Source organism: Manis javanica, chromosome 2 (assembly GCF_040802235.1).
Source record: "Manis javanica isolate MJ-LG chromosome 2, MJ_LKY, whole genome shotgun sequence".
Taxonomy (NCBI): domain Eukaryota; kingdom Metazoa; phylum Chordata; class Mammalia; order Pholidota; family Manidae; genus Manis; species Manis javanica.
The window spans coordinates 192791737-192811968 of record NC_133157.1 but is presented as its reverse complement, the minus strand read 5'-3'; the positions used below and the strand labels follow the sequence as shown (position 1 = coordinate 192811968).

The 20232-nt window shown below is 37.4% G+C and overlaps 1 protein-coding gene and 1 non-coding gene across 3 annotated transcripts in view; both read right to left on the bottom strand.

Annotated features, from left to right (window-relative positions):
• PKHD1L1 (PKHD1 like 1) overlaps positions 1–11472 on the bottom strand; it is a 135959-nt gene extending 124487 nt beyond the window's left edge. Inside the window, exons 1-4 of one of the 2 annotated variants that reach the window (XR_012128360.1) lie at positions 11183–11472; positions 9153–9242; positions 2619–2763; positions 1564–1672 (exon numbers count right to left, since the gene is read on the bottom strand). Coding sequence is in view for 1 of the 2 variants with exons in the window: in XM_073229966.1 (XP_073086067.1) it covers positions 1564–1672; positions 2619–2763; positions 9153–9242; positions 11183–11255 (417 nt within the window). In the remaining variant the exon portion in view is untranslated. The remainder of the gene's footprint in view (positions 1–1563; positions 1673–2618; positions 2764–9152; positions 9243–11182) is intronic. The other variant, XM_073229966.1, reaches the window with a different exon arrangement.
• LOC118971045 (U7 small nuclear RNA) lies at positions 9694–9755 on the bottom strand. Its single transcript, XR_005059297.1, has one exon. It is a non-coding gene; the product is annotated as a U7 small nuclear RNA (small nuclear RNA).
• Positions 11473–20232: the final 8760 nt, after the last annotated feature.

Below are 20232 nucleotides of genomic sequence, written 5' to 3'. Positions count from 1 at the left end.
GACTATTATTTAAAGATATCACAATAAATAATAGGAAATACTACTTCTATATACATTGAAAAAAAGTAGGCTTCTTATTTAGAAATATCACAATGAATAGCTAAAGTTACTGAAATTCTCTAGACAATTAGAATGAGGTGGGGTGAGTAGTCAAGGAGCTGCTGTTTGTTTTTAATTAACCTTGTAGAACCAGTTCAGTTTTTCATTATGTCCATGTACAACTGTGCACCTGTACAAATGTTAAACTTGTACCAAAAAAAAGCCACAGTACAAATGAGAAACCTAGTGGAGGACATCACTTAGCTCTGCTTGGGGGAATTTTAAGAGTCCTAAGCAAAGAACAGGACTCACGAGGCAGAGCAGAGTAAGATGTATGGGACCTTGGCCAGGGAGAATATTAGAAGCCACTGTTGGAAACAGAACTGGTTCCAGACTGTGGTATAATAAAGGAAACCTTCAGGTAATGGTGAAGGAGGAATAGTGAGCAGGGGAAAGACATAATAATATTTGTCTTTTGAATGGTGCATCTGAGAATGCATGAGGAAGGGTAGAGAGACCTGTTAGGACGTTACAGTGAAAACAGGTAAAAAATGACTAGCCTAGAATCAAAACAAAGGCCATGCAGGAAAGAAGGTAAGGAGAAGGTGAATTTAAGAGCTAATTTAGAGAGAAAGATCATCATGATTTGGTTTCTAAACAGCTATGGGGCTGAAGATGTTGGCAAGAAGAAACTAACTATGACAACAGGGGTCTAGCTTGAGATGGGGAGAAATACCAGACAAAAAAAAAAAAAAAGGCTTAAGGAGGCATAGAGAGAAATCCAGTTTGAGATTTTCTGAACTTAGGTTGCTTTGGGGCTATTTAGGTATTGCTTACCAGGAAATAAAACATGGCACAATATTTAGGGAGAGAGAAGGGAGCCAAATATTTAGGAATTATATTTGGCAATGTATTTTGCCATAGAAGCTTCTTGAGGACAGAAGGTTATTATTATTTTCCTCAGCATTTCATCCTACATTGCGGCATTGTAGAACTCAGTAACTGACAACTTAAAACACAAATACAATTTTAAAAAATATATGGGATGCTCCTTAGAAGAAAATGTATTATTGTAAATGCCTATATTTCTGGTAATTAAATTTTAATGGTTTCTATGCTATAGGCAGTCACATTTTATCTCATTGCATTAGAATAAAGAAAGGAAAAATAGTTATGTTTCTATTTAAAATGAAGGTAAGTCTAATGAAAATAGGAAAAGGGAAATCAAACCAAGAGCAGGAATGGAGAAAGAAAAAATGGTGTAAATGAGAAAGTCATTTGAAAGTATTTGTCTAATTCATTAATAAAATTAAAGGGGGAAGGAAACAAGTAAGAAATGGTACAAGATTCCATTACTATAGAAGATAATTAAACCTGGGTGAAATTATCCTTAGTTACATGCTAGTATATTTTTAATGTCAAAATAGATAACAATCTGTAAAATTAAAAAAAATTAAAACCCCCTTCTCCAAGAAACAGAACACAGATCAACTATATGAAGGTTAAAGAGGAGATCCCACATACATTGAAGCTGCATGCCCAGCTATTGATGTGACCTCTGCAGGTATTGTTTTCTGTAATAGGAACTCCATCCACAGTGACCCTAACAGTATAGGAATCTTCTGGCATTGCTCTGGAATAAAAATGAAAAATACATAAGGAACACAGTAATATTTTTCTTTAGTATATACTATAAAGAAAAATGCTCCCCAGACAACATGTCATTTTGAAAAGAGTATCTAAAATTCTAATTAATGTACAGTTAAAGTCCATTCTATCTTACGGAAAGATGATCTCAATCCTGAAATTGTACTGCAAATTCTAACATCATGGACCTCAGGCAAATGCTTATTCTAAGTGCATTAGTTCTTATTAAAAAGTGAAATGAATACAATAATAAATATAATAATAATCATCTAAAATAGTAACATATCACCTTGGTACAGTTATTTCATGCTTTCCTAAAGAACATTTTAATCAAGTTTCTCCTTAAGTAAGCTTTTACTGCTGAAAAACTGCCAACAATACTAATAAAATGTAATTCTCTGTAATATGTGCTACCTGTTTTAATATTGAAAGTTGCAATTTAAAACGAGTATTTTTCCCATAAGTTGCTCATAACAAGCATCATTTTGGGCTGATAGTAGAGAACTTAAAATGTCACTATACAAAATGATCATCTTTAATCTTAATGACTATGTCAAGGTTTTGAACAAAATTAATCAAACCAGACAGGAAAGCATAATTTTGACATTTTCAGGACCATCATTACAATTTAATAGGTGCCATTTATCTTCTAAAAGAGATCAATAATGATGAAATAATAACTTCAATAACCTGGAAAAGGATAAAGAATATATTTTATCATGTTAATGTGGAAAGGGCATTATAATTAAATATAATAGAGGTATAAAATAGTCTAAACATCATGAAATCAAAAGTACCTGATAATAAAGAAATATTACAATAGCCAGAGAAATAAAACTAACATACTAATATAAATATGTATAATACTAATATGAATAACTGTGACTCTGATATGCTGAAAATGATGTTATTGAGGATACTTTAAAACATACCTAGTATAGCATGTAATTTGAGTTGAATGACTTGCATCTTTTTCTACATCACAAGAAATTGACTGAAAAGAAGAAACTAATTGCACACTGTTTCCCAACTCAGCATTATCAACTCCATAGTTAAACTGGTTTGCTTGAGCAAAACCTGGAAAAGTAAAAACACTCAAAATTATTATTAATGGAATTGTTTTCAAAGAGCTAACAATGGTCATTCAGCATTGAATCATTCAATAATTAATAAGGAATAGTACTGAAATTAGCACTTGACCTATTCCATATTTATCCCTATGATTGTAATCTGCTTAAAATGCATAAAAATTAGCCTTTAATTAATTCATTCATAAAAGTAATGTTTGAGAGCCTATTACTTGTCAGGCTCTGTTAAATACAGTGGATTCAAATAGCTTATATTCCAGTGGTAAGGATGGGGAAAGGTGGAGAAAATAGACAATATACAGTTAGTGTGTGGGGGCAGGGGGAGATAATGACTATGAAAAAAGGCAGGTTAAAGGAGATAGAAAAAATAGGTAAGGGGAACACTGTTTTATAAGGGATAGGATCTTTACCTTGAGTTCCTATAAGGCAAAATTTGAGGTGAAGACTTACAAGAAGACAGTTTATTTGGGTGGTGATCTCTTAGGGACAAGAGAGAGTAAAACCTGAAGAAAGAAAACCTGGGCCACTGAGGTTAGCTGGGGCTCAGTCTCACTGGAAACTTGAAAGGAAAATATAGACTGCCTCTCAGAATCAAAGAATCAGCAGCAAGAAGTATTTATTCATCACATCCTGTCCTTAGTTGAGGGAGCTCCCTGGGGGACATAACATCCTGCACCCTCAGGCTGCACAAAGGTACACAGGGTTCCAGTGTCCACAGTCACTGCATCAGAGACATGCAATGGACAAAAACATGCTGTGGAAACTGGAGGCAAGAGCTGGAAGCATAGATTGAGTCAGTGAATATGGAGGGCAATTTGCCACAGCTGTGGCTAGAATTAGAGGTGCGAATAAGAGGTTGTGAGGCTGAGCATAAAAGGGATCTGATACAGTGGACTCTGTGCACCATACAGATATGCTCATGCCCTACATTTTAAGTACAATCCATGATCAAGTCTCCAAGATAGTGGTGAGCTGAGAGCTCTGTTGAAGATTTATTATAAGGGGGTTAATGGGATAAGCTATAGGGGGTACAACTATAACTGGTCCCGAGGCTATAAGGAGTATCCCCCATGTGCCCTCTCTATGACCCACTGCAGATTTCCTTACCCTTAGCTGGCACCTCAGCAATGGAGTGACACTACCCTTCATCCTAAGGGTCTGAGCCCTTAGCTACCTTGTCCCTGTTGAGTTGTAATTGCTGCAATTGCACATTCACAGTTATCACTGGTCATGCAAGCCATGTCTCCCCATGAATACCCTGAATTCCAGACCTTCCCTAGCCTGATCTACTTTAGGTAAAAGCAACCCTACCTCTTCCTGATCATCAGAATTTGTGATCGCCAATAGTCTGCTAATTATGTTTGGTGAATTCAAACTGATCAGGTAGTAGTGGTCATTTCAGGTCAGTGGAATCCACATTGGGATCCCTGGTACAAGCATTCTCTAACTGGAAACACAGACCCAGATTCAGTGGAACTTAATATGCAAGGACACAAAGCACAGATCCCATTTCTGGATCACTAGGAGTGACAATAACAGGGCGTAAACAGTCATTTCCAGGTCCACGTATTCTATCTACTGGGAAAAAACAGCCTGTATCTGCCATTGGCTCAGTGCATACAGCATGTGCTGGAGGATGGCAGCCCATCACACAGGATGTTGTTCCCAAGCTGGGATCATAGCCCTGTCTTTCATAGGCTTTTTCATCATTCTACTAGCCACAAGTTCCAGTGAGCCAGGTTTTGTGGTCATGTGCCCATTATCACAGCTTTTTAACTGTGAAACGGGTTCCTTGTTCTAAGAAAAAAAAAATGTCAAACCCAGAGATGTACATTTAACTATTTAAGTCCTATGTATATATATCATTGTTAGAAAAACATAAATGTTATTAAATTGTCAGTTATTTGGAAGTATTTCAGGAAAACAATCACGGCTACAAAATGTGCTCACATTAAATGACCTTTTGAGTTGAAGTGGCTTAGTTGGGGTTGCCCGATTATCTGTAGTGTGACAGCTTTTTAAATTATTGAACATTTTCAGTGTTCTACAAAGATCCATTAGAAAACTTGAATATTGTCAAGTTCAGCGCAGCACTGGAAGCAGAACCTCCCTGTGCCAGATGCTCATTATCTGCCCAAACCCCTGAACTCCAACTCTGGTAAAGTTGCCTCTAGGTGCATGTTTAAAAGAAAGGGCATTTGAATCCTGATGTCCTGGCCTAAAATCCAAGCTCCAGCATTTCCTTGCTGTATGATATTTGGCATTATAGCCTTACATATAAACCTTCAGAGTCTTCATCTCCTCTTCAGAAAAATTACAATAATCTAATTATATCTGCTCTTATTATTAGCCATAAAAATCCTGAGATTTAGGTTCACTATAATATCGTTCTTTAAAAATAACAACACTAGTGTAAGTGGGTGGCCAGGATTCAAACCCAAGTTGTAGATGCCAAGCTGGCACATATGATATTCAGAGAAAAATAATATTTAAAAACATATTACAAAGCTATTACCTGTTACCATGTGTAACTTCTTCCAGACCCTTTGTTCTTAGCTCCTCTCCTATCCTTTACAGGTAGAAAAAAATGAGCAAACTCAGTGGAGGGCAGGGTTTTTCATAAACACTACTTTCTTCCTCCAAATGTAAACCTTACCCGAACAGGACTCATCCAGCATAGGCTAGAACATCAGTTTAATGTGTGAAAGATACTTGCATTGAATTTGCAGTTTTGATTCTAAGAAGGCAGTTAATGATGAAACAGAAATGTGAGAAGATACATGAAAACACGGAAAAGCCAGCTACTTGTAAACCCGCTCTTTCCTTTTGCCAACTTCTTATCTTTGGAGTTCACGCTGAGTTTGGAACACAGGGAAGGGCTGCTGGCAACTAAGTAAAGAATGGAAAGTTTTACTTGTGGTGTGGCTCAGGATGCGATGTGTGTATTTATTTTCCTATTAGGCACATGTTGTATCAATAGGCACATGTTGTATCAATGATGTGGGGACAGAGATCTGTTCTTCAGAATTCCAAAGACAACTACAATTCTAAAAGACAATACCAACAAAAGGTGATATTGTTTTAGTTCAGAAGTTTTTTTATATATATAATAAATATATATATTATAATTATATTTTATTATAAATATTATTATATATACAATTGCATATTATAGTTACATATGTATCCTAGGAGTAAAGTCTATGGGCAAATATAAGCCAAACCAATATGACTTATAAATATTATTATTATCAATTCTTTTTAAAAAATAAAGAAATAGTCCTAATTGAGCTAATTCCAAGGAATTATAAATACAAATGTACCACCTTTAAGATTTTTTAATTTAAAAATATAATTCTACATAAATGAGTACAAAGTGGATACCTCTGGAAGTACTCCAAAGCACAAAGATTACAGGAAGGGCTGGGTGCAGCCTGGAAACATAAAGGTTGAGGCTTCACATGGAAATTTTTCACATGTTGGTGCATTTTTTTCTTTTGCAGAAAAACTGGAGACAGACTTGCCAGGCACGCAGATCTGGGTCTCCTGATAGCAGCCTGCTCTATCATGGAAAATGTCAGTGTTGTGAAAGCTAGCAGTTGTCATGTACCATGCAGGCTGTTTTGGTTTCTCTAGTTAAGAAAAGCAGGGTTGAGAGTGTATAAACCTATTTATTTAAAAGTTGTAACATTCAAAACAATGGGAAGGAAAGGTGCAGTGTGATGGAGGCTAACTCCTAAGGAGTGAAACCAGACCAATCACATGAATGCAAATGGATAATAAACACAAAAGTGCACTAATTTATGGAGCAAATACTATATTACAAATGGGGACCTTAGACACATCACCTTATTCAATATTCACCATAGCTCCAACAGGTAGGAATTAACACATCCCATTTACCAATGAGAAAGCTGAAGCTAAGAGAAGTAACTCACTCGTCACATAGTGGGAAACGGCAAAAATGAAATTCAAAGCCTGTCAGTTCAGACTGAAGTCCTTGTGCTTTCCATAATACTCTAGAAATTACATAATTCAACACTTCAGCTAAAATAAAATATATACATGTACCAAACACTGTAATAGGGAAATACCAAAAAAAAAATCCAAAAAGTAAAATGTTACTCCTTTCATCTTACTGATTTTTTTACATAAGGAGAAATATCAAGGAAGACAATTGAGAAATACAAGTTATGAATATAAAGTAATAAAATCAACAAAGTTGGAAACACTCCAAACTTGATATAACACTCATCATATCAGCCACACTAGAAGGAGATAAAATTACTTCTACAATCATGCTATTGCTCAAAACACTTTTACATGAGAAAAATTGTCTTTGGCTCCAGAAGCACAGCTGTTAGAATAAAGTAATGCAGTAGCAAATTTTTGCTTGTCAAGTTGAGCATTATGTTTGGAAATAGCCAAAAGTCATTTGGATACACCAAAATATTGACAGAAGATCTTCTAGAGTGGAAATTTCAGAGAACTCACTTTCTATGTCAAATATTTGTATAATATTTTACTTTTTCATCATGACTATTACAAAAGTAAAAGAATTTTATAATCATATGGGACCAACATTTAGGTAATCATCAAGCTTTTATAATTCCATTTAGAAAGTGTTCTTGTGTGATTAAGTAGCTCTGTGTGCAATTCTAAACACTGAGTCTAGGTGGGAGATGGTACTGATGGATTATGTGAATGGAGGTCCTTCAAATAAATGTTCAAGTACCATATTCATGGAGCTCTGGAGGTCTGGTGTGTTTTATAAATTCATTATCTTTGCTTTGTGCGCATTCTGTATATATCATAAGGCCCCCAAACTTACATAAAACAGTACTTGGACTCAGCCTCTGAGAAAGACATATGCTAACACATTTAGTCACCTACAGTGTGTAGTTAAAGCAAGCAGAGGAGAGACAAATCAGAGTGGGGCTGCAGTTACCTGCAATTCAAAGAGGATTTAACTATTCTATAATTCTCTGCCCAAAGCATCCAGAAATTGAGGCTGATGGGAAACTAGAAATTCTCCATGACACTGTGTTTTGTGAGTAAGAGGGTCACCTGAGCATTACAGCCCCAGAGTGTCCACTAAAGAGCAAAGGTTATAGTAGATTAATACAGATGTTCTTGTAAAATGCCTTAAGAGTAGAATTTTTTCTTAGGTTTTTTTTTTCCTATTACTAGTTAGGGACGATCTGGGTCTACATACTTAAACTCAAGCTATGGTTCCTGGATCAAGAAAAATTTAGGTCTCGATGTAGTAGGAAATAACTAAGTAGTTTTATTTTGTTTTGTTTCAATGTGAGCATTTCTCTCATAACATTTAAGTCTCTATTAAAAACCCAATAGCTTTCAAGCACACTAATACCCTAACAGTAATTTACAATACAAGGGACTTATGGATAAAGACATTTTGAAAATGGTCTTCAACAAATATACTGTCTCCAGGTGTTTAACTCTGAAAAAATACAACAAAACTTAATCCAAAAATACTGTTCACAATTTAGAGGTATATACTATCTTACGTATATCACTGAGAGATTGAATTGTGCAGAAATATTACTTAGAAGTATTGAAAGACATTAAAATATATTTGACAGAATAATTAAATATCTTGCTTTGTCAGTTCCCTGACTTCAAAACTTCTTATTTCTATTCTTAAAGACTGAAACAGCTTTTATTAATATCCTTTAAAATTTTTCCTTCCCATCCTTCAAAAATTCATAAGCATCCGAATACTGCTATCATTTGGACTGCAAAGGCCTTACAGCTGGAAGAACCACATATTTCTATTTAACCCTAAGAACAGTTGCTGTTTGAATATATTCACTGATTAACTACATTTTCATCCCAAGTCCAGGCAAGGAGGAAGAGTCATACATAATAACCATGCTGTGATGAAGCACATAAGGACTGGGTGACAGGAATAGGGATCCAAAATTTTGCTTTTAATTGCTTTTCTCCTTCCATTACCATTCTATTTCCCCATCGTCCTCTCTTACTAATATACTACCCTCAAAGCCCCCAAAGTATTTTATTTGAAATAAAGATAATTTAAATGTTATTGGACTCGTGAACAACAAAGCAAATAGCTGCAGAGTTGAGTTAGAGATGTGCAGACTGAACTGAAAGCAGTTCAGTCATTATAATCCAGATTTGGAGTTAAGCAAGTAATTATACTATGAATTTAGATGATCAGGTCAGTAGAGGCTTTTGGGGATTTCATTAGCTGCCAGAGAAGATAGAGTTTTACTACTCTGGCCAAATGGAGAAGCAACTCTAGTGGATTTTTTTAAGCCATAAATCTCTAAATGTGAAAAAGTCTTTAAGATACCTTAACCTTGGCAAAAAAAGAAAAACAGGGAACCATACCTTCTCCTTTGATAGTCAGCCTTGTTGCTCCATTTATGCTGCCATATTTAGGTATTATTTCTGTGACTTTGGGAATTATTTTGGAGCCGTCTGAAATACATTAAAGTACAGTAGAGGTAAAAGCATAAAATACTTTATTTCAAGCATCAAATCTCATGCCACATATTACAATGTTGTATATTGTGAAGATTATAGGGCTGAAAGTTAGTACAGTCATGTTTTATTTTTGGCTGTACTACTAACCAATGACTTAACAGGGAGTTAAGTCATTAACACTCACTGGCTTTATGCAAAGCACTATTTTATGTGTTACAAAGAGCAGGAATAGTACATGATCATTTTCATCATTCTTACCTATCATATTATAAAGCACTTATTAAGCCCTTAATTTCAGACAGTGCCCTACTAACTGCAGTTCCATAACTACAGTCCCATAACTAGCTGCCCACACAATAGCAGACAATGCTGGGGGAAGAGCTGTGGATAAACAGATCATTATAAAAGTACACAAGAAATGCAAAGCTAGATTAATTTTTTTTATGGGAGTTCTCCAGAAAATACTGGAAAACCTACTAGATAAATTCTAAAAGAGCTGTAACACTAGATTAATTTAAAGAATAGTCCAGGTACAAAAAGGAATGTTGCGTTTTAAGAATAAATTATTTCCCATGATAGACTAAGACCTCGGAAAAAATAATTTCTGGGATCTTTTTAGCCTCTTGGTGATAGTAAGTTCTTAATGTAAACATCACTAATTCCTTCAAGAAACCCTTTAGGTTCCTGGGGTTATAAAAATGTGGAACAATCCATCTTTCCAAAATCTTAGCTTAGACAGTACAGAGGAGAGCACAGGGGCCATGGGTGACTCAGGGATGCAGAGGGCATTTCATCCACACTGCTTGGGTCTTACTGGTTTCTCCAGAGAAGGGGTACGCCTGTTGCTCTTGGGGGACAAATATGAATTAGCTAGACTAGGCCAACTGTGGGAAAGATAAGATGTTCTAGACAGAGGGTGGTACCCATGCAAACACAGGGCTGAGTGAGAGGCTTCTTTGGAGAACTGGAAGAAAAGCTTTACAACAACTCAAAGACGTGCAGGGGACTGCAAGGGTTTATTTTCTGCTTAAACTGTACAGATCTGGTAATGACTAGATCCAGTAACAAATTCTTAGAGTAGATGGAAAATTTAACTGGGGGCACAAAGGAAACCCATAGACATTATTAATTATTGAAATGGATATATTAGAAAATGTTGAAGAAATTACAATTGTATAGTTCATTTCTGCCTGAAAAAAAAATTTAGTGTGGACTTTAATATAATGACAAAAGCTCTCCATCATAAAGACTACTTTGCTTTGTCAGTTCCCTGTCCTCCAGTACCAGTCCTCCAGACCCAGTGCCTCTGTCCTCCGGGTTTGTCTTAGCCAAGAGCCCCGAGGCTCTCCCTGCTTCGGGCACATTGACAACTTGAGCAGAGTTGGAAGAGCAGGAAGCTCCAGCGAGGGCGCTGGATCCTGTCTCCAAGCCGGTGCTGCTCTTCACCTGTCTCAGGTTCATCCTCCCGTTATCTCCACGGACAACTCCAATTTCTTATCTTATCGGTCCCTTCCCAGCACTCTTCTAGGCATTACTCTGAAGGCACAGGGCAGCTGCCCCTGTAAGTGACTGACAAGCGCCACGGAGACCCATTCTTGCCCTACGGACAGACGTTACCCTCCCTTAAGTGGGAAAAGGGACCCAAGAAGAATGTGAGGAGATATCTCTCTCTCCCCGTGCTTGCGCGCTCGTGTGTGTGTGTGTGTGTGTGTGTGTGTGTGTGTGTGTGTCCGTATCTGTCCCTGCCTCTCCTTAGGCCTGCCTCTCAGGGGGTCCCCAGGTTCCGTAGTCCCCAGCATCGCCATGCACCTGCTCCTGCACCCTTGGCCCAGGGCTGCGGCCAGGCAGACCCCACTTTCCCGCGACCCGGGGAACAGGGGTTGTGTCCACACGGACTTTTGCTGCTTGCCTCCCTGGCGCCCCGAATGGGTTACCTGGGTCGGGGTCCGCGGCGCACAGGAGCAGCCCCCAGAGGCCCCAGGATCCCAAGAGCCACAGGTGTCCCATCGCGGCGCGGGTTGCGCGAGTGCACGTCTGCCGCGCTCGGCGCCGGGTCCGCGGCTCTGGCGCTGCGGCTGGGCGGCCGCGCGCAGGCGAGCTCGGCCCCCGAGGCCCGTCCGCCCCGCCCGGCTCTCTCGGGGCGCCTCTGGGTGTGCGCACCACACACACGCCTTCCGCGGAGAGCGCCGCCGGCCCGCGCGGGTCCCTGATTACCAAACCCGGGTGCTGACGTCCCAGGGCCGTCCCCACAGGTGTACCAGCCCCGCTCCTTCTGACAAGAGAGATCAATGATCAAGTTCTCCCTCAATTCCAACTTTTACTGCTCATACTGGGCCTGCATGCTTTTATTTGCCTGCCTTAGTTATTAATCATCCCCGGTGGGCCTAAAAGCCGGCCTAATACATAAACCCCACACATTTTTTCCCCTTCACATTCATATAAATTCATGCTATCCCTTTAACTGACGATTATACTAATAATATACTGATTTCTCTGCATGACCCAAACACACCTAGTGCTTTAGAGACTTCAACTCACATAATCCCAAGAGGACATTACTATTACTATTGATTACTAGTATTATCCTCATTGTTCTAGGCCATACACTGAGGGCAGAAAGTCAAGGCCATACACCTAAGTGTAGAGAGAAGACTCAGAGTGGCTTCAGAGCTGGTGCTCTCGGACCTTCCACCGCCCTCCATTCTGCTGACTTCCGGTGAGGGTTGAGGTGGGGGGGGGGGGGGAAGTAGTCACTGTTTAGCTGAAATTCACATTTCACCCAGCATCCAGTATTTTTACTCAGTAATCTGACAGCTCCAGTTGAAAGGAAAAAGAGAAAAACACAGAAGAGAGAATTCTAAAATAAGTAAAATAAATACAATGTGTCCTTGTTCTTCAAGAATTGATATCACAGTTTAAAAAATTGTTAGATTTGGTTAATCATATTGAGCCCATAATTTTTTGCAAATTGATATCCCATGTCACCACTCTCCTGAAAACAGTACTTGGCAGGGTACCGCTGCCCTTCCTTCTCTTGGGACTCCAACACAGTTGGCACTGTTGACATCTCTCTTGAAATTCCATTCCTCTGAAGCATCTTGTGTTTCTTCCTACTTCTCTTTCATATTTTCCATCTTACATCTTCTTCCTGAAAACTGGATTTCCTGCAGGTCCTGCTCACCCTTCCCCTGTCTGCAGGACGTTTAGCAGAAATCAACTAATTCAATGCCAATTTGCCAATTATTTGCCAGATTTTCTAAATTTAAGCTTTGTAATATTGTATAGCAATAACTAGCCTTTCCAAGAATAATTCAGCAGCATTAACAAAATATTTGCTTTAGGTTACTAGCCGATGAAATATATACAAGTACATATTTCAATATCAATAACCAAAACAAAATTTAATGTGTGAATTTTTACATGGAACTGTTTGGTTAATTTTGATTTACTTCTGATGGTTTCAAATTAAAGTTACATTAAGTTACCTAAATTAAATGTTGGGTAATTTCACAAAAAAAGTAATTTAAATGTAATTTAATTCAAAATTCTGATTTTTTCCTAGATGCTTTTGAGTATATAAATCAAAATGGAGTATAAGAAATAGGCTAAATGATACAAAAAAGGCTATTTTAAAGGATTTTCATATTAAAAAAGTAGAAAGTACATCATTCAAAATTATTAATAAATAAATAAGCAGGTGAAAAATCTTGTCCCATTTCATACACTGAAGTGATTTCTAATCAGCAAACATTGAAATGGGTAAACTTTCCTGTGGAAAGAATCCATATTGTTTCCTTGGAACCAGAAAAAGTTGTTATGTAGTCATATAACTAATGATTTAAATTGTATTCATGTGGGTAAAATTGTAATATTTCCAGAATATCTCACCTGGGTTTCATGCATCTGCATATCAACAGGCGTTCCTAAGGAGTGGAGATCTGTAGTTCATCTCCATATCAATGGGTAATTTCCTGGGTGACCCAGGGTTTATCTGAACCTGAGAGGTTGGGGGAAGGTCTTGCTTGCTTCTACCAGAGCAGGAGAGAGCAATGGCCCTGGCTGCAGTGTGTAAGCAATAAATGGGTTTTAAACTTTATTTCTCCTTTTGATTGATTTTGGTTTTAGAGGGGCCCCAGGATTTCCTTTCCCCGGAGATACAAATCATCTTTAGAATATTTCAGACTTTACAATGAAAAGATCATTGTGATTATTAAACCCCTTGCTTTTTTGTTAGTTAAAAAAAAAAAACCTAACTCTAACAAAAGCCTGCCTCTAGGGCCAGCACCATGGGCATACGACCTCTGAAATCTCATGGGTCCCCGGGCTTGGTTTACTGGTGTGATATCACCATCTCGAAATCCTGAATACTTTTTGAGCAAGGGAATCCCCATATTCATTTTGCCTGGGATCTCACAGTTACGTCACTGGCCCTACATGCCTTTATGATGAAAAAAAGAGACAGACTTTAAACTTTTTGATCCCTCAGTTTGAAAGCCATAAGTGATAAGGAGTTAATAGGAGCTCTTGCAGAACCAGAAGGAATAAGGAATTCACTTGCGAATTCCCTTAACTTGGTAAGTGACCTGTGTGCTGGAGCCTCATTTTTAATCTAGACCTAATGATGAGAGATACTGAACAAAATGGGGTAGCTGTGAAACAATAGTTTGACTTCAACAAATATACAGTATCCTAGGCATTAAGAATACAGCAGTAATCTAAAAAAATATCCCTGTTCTCATAGAACTTACATTCTTTGTGGTGATAGACAATAAACAATGTAAATAAGTACAATATATACTATATTAGGAAGTAATCTATGCTAGAGAGAGAGAAATAAAGCAGGGAAGAAGATACATGTGTGGGGAGGGAGGGTTGGGGTGGGAGGGGTGCTAAGTGTGATAAAGTTTTAGACAAGACAACCAGGACGCTGTCACAGAGAAGGTAATTTTGAGAGATCATCCAAGTCTGAAGTGAGTTGCTTAGCTTTGTAGATATCTGGGAAAGGGTATTCCAGGGAACTGGAAAAACAAATACCACTTGCATGAGGAGGAAGTGTGCCTGGTGGGTACGGAGCGGGGAAGCTCTAGTGGCCAGAGTGGGAAGGGAATTATCAGAATGATGAAAGACACGAGGTCAAAGGAGAAAGGGAGGAGGGGTAGATCATGCAGGATCATGGACTTGACTCTGAGTGGATGGGAATCCACTGTAGAATATTGAGCTGAAACATGACATGATCCAGCTTATGTTTTCATAGAAACACCCAGATGCTGCTTTGTTGTCCTGGGGGAGATGCAGGGAGATCAATCACAACGCCGATGCAAATAATCCAGGCAAAAGCAGGGTTGCTTGGACCGGATGGTAACAGTGCTGGTTGGTGGTCAGATTCTGGATATATTTGAGAGCTGAGTCGACAGTTTTCTGACAATAAGTGTGTAGGGTAAGAGAGTAAAGTAAGAGTCAAATGTGACTAGGGTTTGGACCTCAAAATCTAAAGCATGGGGCCATTCACTGTGGGTGAACAATTTTGGAAGGAGTAAATTTGAGAGAATGTATCAAGAGCTCGCTTTTGTGCAAATCAGATTTAAGACCTATTAGACTCCCAAATAAATGTAAAAGAGGCAGTTTGGTCTTTGAATCTGAAGTTCAGGTAAAAAATCCAGGTTGGAGATATCAATCTGAGAATCATGAGCATACATTTTTAAAATGAACCAAAATGAATCATTGATGTGAGCAACAGTATGGAGTTGCTTGTATCAGGCTTGCCTGCTTTTGCACCAGCTGCCTCTGCAAACATACCCCACCCTAAAAGGCATGCCGGTGAATGCCTGAACCTGACAACACCATATGTGCTTAGACATGTACTCCACCTTAAATGGCTCAACAGAGGATGCCCAAACTAGATGTGGACTGTACCCTCTTATCTCTGACCCCCAGATGAATGGACTGGACTATATAAGGAACTGGATACAAAGTACTTGTGGCAAGCTCGCCCTAGAGGTCCCTGACACCAGACGACAGACGTGTGCCCTGCAGCTTGCTCCTGCTTATCTGCCCACCTCCTGCTCTGTCATGAATTCGTCACTTCACTGGAACTGTCTCTGCTGTATCACCTTTCCCTTGGGAAAGACAAGAGGCTGATTGGGACAACCTGGAACCTAGCCATCCATTGTGACTGGTATGAGAAATATTGATCTGATATGTGTGATTTTCAGATATGTGTGATCCTCCCTTTGAGTGTTGTGTGAAAAGAAAATGCAAAATAAACTTTGTGATTTGTGCAATGTTAAGGGTATTGAGTTCATTACTCCACTGCCCTGTGGATCCATACATTCTGATCCACTCACATCAATCATCTGAAGAGTAGACTGTATATGAAAACATGAAAAGATCTAAAGACTGAGCCTTGGGAAATGCTAATATTTAATAGTAGGGAAGATGAGGGAAAACAAGCAAAGGCCCTGGAAAGAGAGTCAAAAAGGTAGCAGAAAAATAAGCAAGAGTATTAACTATGCAGCCAAGTAGAAAAGTATTTCAAGGAGAAGGAAGTCCTATCAATTGCTACTGTTCCATCAAGCAAGATGAGCACCAAAAATTGCCTTCAGATTTAACAATGTAGAGTTTATTGAGGACTCTGCTAAGAGTTTTAGTGCAGTGTTAAAAGTGAAATCCTGATAGGAGTGAATTCCTGGAAGAATAGGAAGGGATAATTGAGGACCATCTTACAGTCTATCTGCCACAATAAGACAGATTAGTTAGAGAGTCAATAGGCCAGGGAAAAATAATGGCACTGCAGGGAGCCAATGAGGCTACGCTCTTGAATTAACGTCAAACCAGTGCGAATGGTAATACTTTTCTTCAGCTACTTTGAGGTGCAAGCATAAAAGTAGGCAGCTTTGAGAAAGCTAGTGATTTTTTTTGCTAGGCTTCAAAATCACTTGCCTACACTAAGATAACACTGTCAGCAGGTGACACCAGTCAGTAAACTAGAAAGATGTGAAGGGGTAAAGAGATTCTAAAAAAAACCCTGGTAGAACAAACCTTTGTGCTCAAGTATGCATGTGGTTTTTGTTTGCTTTTTTAGAGCCTTGGGAATTTTTGTTCCCATTGTTTGAAGTTGACAGTTATTTGGGGGACACTCTAATTTCTCTCTTTTATAACATCATCATAATTTCTCCTTTGTGGAATAATCTCTTCCCTATTAGATATAATCTTTTAGGCCAAAGTGTGTGTGTGTGTGTGTGTGTGTAAGGGTAGGAGAGGGGAAATGATCTAGGGTTAGCCAATCAGATTCTCCTGGAATGTGAATCTTGAACAGAGGAACAGTTTTAATTCTGGAGCCCATTCATTGCCTTGGCAGTGTCCTGCCTGAACTGTTCACACAGGACTGTTCCTGACGTTCCTTCCTTGCAGTCTTAGAAAGTGCCCTGGTCCTTACCTGTTTTTCACATTTTAATTTGTCATATTTCCCGGTGAAAATGTGAATTTCAGATGCTCTTCCTATAAATTTCCTTTGCTTAAGTTTGCCAGTCAGTTCCTATTGTTTACAATCCCCAAAAATTTTAATTAAGGAAATGTTTTTAATGTTTAAATTCTTTAATGAAAATTCTTTAAGTTCATTAATGAAAGAAATTGAAGAAGACATAAATAAATGGAAAAATATTCCATGCTCTTGGATTAGAAGAATCAATATTAAAATACCTGCATTACCTAAGGCAAACTATAGATTCAAGGCAATCCTTATCAAAATTCCAATGGTATTTTTCAAAGACATGAAATAAATAACACCAAAATTTGTATGGAACCATAAAAAAGCCTGAGTAGCCAAAGAAATCTTGAGAAAGAGGAAGAAAGCTGGAGGCATCATGTTCCCTGATTTCAAGCTATATTACAAAGTTATAGGAATTAAAACAGTATGGCACTGGCATAAAAACAGATAAATCAGTGGAACAGAATAGGGAGCCCAGAAATAAACCCACATAAATATGGTCAATTAATTTATAACAAAGTAGCCAAGAATATACAAGAGGGAAAGGACAACCCCTACAATAAATGGTTTTGGGAAAACTGAACAGCTACATGCAAAAGAATAAAAGTGGACCAGTATTTTACACCAACACAAAAATTAACTCAAAATGGATTAATAACAAGAAAATAAGACCTGAAACTATAAAACTCCTAGAAGAAAACATAGGCAGTAAGCAATTTGCATAGGTCTTGGTAATAATTTTTAATCTGACACAAAAAGCAAAAGCAACAAAAGCAAAAATAAATAAGTGGGACAGCATCATACTAAAGGTCTTCTACACAGAAAAGAAAACTATCAACAAAATTAAAAGGTAACCTACAGAATGAGAGACAATATTTGCAAATCATTTATCTTATAAGGGCCCAATATCCAAAATATATGAGAATTCAAATGAGTCAAATAGCTAAATAATAATAATAATACTAATAATCCAATTTAAAAATGGGCCGAAAATCTTAATAGGCATTTTTCTAAAGAGACATCCAGATGGTCAACAGACACATGTAAAGATGTTCAACATTTTTAATCAGCAGGGAAATGCAAATCAAAATCACAATGAGATATCATTCATACCTGTTAGAATGGCCATATACAAAAGACAAGAAATAACACATTGAAGAGGCCATAAAGCAATTAGGAGAGAAAAAGAAGTAAAAAGAATCCAAATTAGATATCAAAAAATAAAATTTTCTTTTTGCAAATGACATGTTTGGATATATAAAAACTCTAAAGATTCCACCAAAAAATTGATAGAATTAATAAATAAATTTAGTGAACTTGCAGGATACAAAATCAACATACAAAAATCAGTTGCATTTCTATACACTAACAACAAAATATCTGAAATAATAATAAAGTAATCCCACTTACAATGGCATCAAAAACAATAAAATACTTAGGAATAAATTTAACCGAGGTAAAAGATCTGTACATTGAAAACTATATTTCACTGATGAAAGAAATTGAAGATGTGAATAAATGTAAAGATATCCCATATTCGTGGATCAGAATGAATGTTGTTAAAATGTGCATACTAGCCAAAGTCATCCTCAGAGTCTTTTTAATTTCTATCAAAATTCCAATTCTGCATTTTTCACAAAATTAGAAGAAACAATTCTAAAATTTGTATGGAACCATAAAGACCCTGAATAGCCAAAGCAATCTGGAGAAATAAATACCAAGCTGGAGGCTCACACTTTCTGATTTTTAAGCTATATTACAAAGCAAAATAATCAAAATAGTATTGTGCTGGCATAAAGACACATGGACCAATGAAATAAAAAAGGTATCCCAGAAATACACCCAGACATATAGAGTTAATTAACATGTAACACAGGAGTGAAACTACTCAATGAGGAAGAGATAGTCTTTTCAATAACTGCTGTTGGGGAAACTGGATACTCACATGCAAAAAAAATGAAATTGGAACCCCTGTCATACATGTGATCATTCCAAGTTGATTCCCCATTTAAGACAATTGCTCTAGCTATTTCCTCTGTTGAAACATTCTTACTTGGCTATAAAGCCATGGTGCAAGAACTGTGTATATCTTGTTCATTGGTGAATTTATATTACCTAGAACTGTTTTGGATAATAAAGGGTCCTTAGTAGATATTTATTGACTGGGTGAATGAATGAATACATACATAAATGCTTTTTAATGAAAAGTATATTTATGTAATTATTATATAAAACATGATCATAATTACATAAATATAAATTAAAGTAATATTTTATTTGAGTTAATTAAAAAATAACATTGTAGCCTTTCTGTCCCATCATATTAACTAATGCACAAATGATAATTAATTCTAAAAGTAAGTAGCAATGCTATCTCCAGTCCATATCCAGGAATCTGCCCATTTCTTAGCAATTTCGATACTGCCATTCCTGGATATGGATTTGCTGGGTAAGAGAAGCCTAGGATATCCTAAGTTTTGGGTGTTAATGCCCAGGTGGGTGGTGGATCATTTGCCACGTCATGGAAAGGCTGGAGGAGGTGAAGGTCCCCAGGATTGTTTAGAGGCTAAGAGCACAGGTTTTGAGGCCAACTTCCTAGGCTTTGTTCTTCATCCTGCCATTCAGTAGATAGGGAATCCTTGGACAAGCTACTTAATATTTCTATGCCTCTTTTTATGTAAAGTGAGAATAACATAGTTCTTACCTGATGGTGTTGTTTTGAGAAGTAAATAACTTAGTAAATGTCAAATGCTTAGAATAATGCCTAGTGTATGGTAAACCTCAACAAATGCTAACTATTCTTACAAAGTAAGTGATGTCAAGTAAGTGAACAAATAAAATGCAGGAATTGTTCATCAGTGTATAGATGGCAGTTAAAGACAAAAGAATGGCTGAGATCTCTGAAAGCAGATGTTCATGAACTTGATCGGAAAAAAATTACTTTATTTTCACTTTCCTCTAACTAAATTTTGCATTCCCATCAATTATTAGTGTAGACAACAAAGCACAGTGGTGTTATCAATATCTGTGATTTGTCACCAATGGAAATCACAAGTGTTTTCATAGGAGATTAAGATCATTGGAGATGTCTTGAAACATCATTTATGATCATCACTACTTAAGGGAATTATTACTTCCAAAACAAGGACACGCACGACTATATTCTCCCTGTCTCAGATGCTAAAGCATTAGTTAATGCGATGGGACCCAAAGGCCACAGTGTTGTTGTTGATAGACTATTTTTTAGAGCAGTCATGGATTCACAAAATACAGTGGAATATACAGAGATTTCCCATATACCACATGCCCCCAAATATGCCAGTGTTTTGGATTTTGGCCATTCTAATAGGTGTATAATGGCATCTCATTATTGTTTTAATTTGCAATTCTGTGACATATGATGTGGAGCATCTTTTCATGTATTTGCCATCTGTACATCTTCTTTAGTGGTGTGTCTATAAGGCCTTTGGCCTATTTTTTAACTGGTTGTTTCTTTTT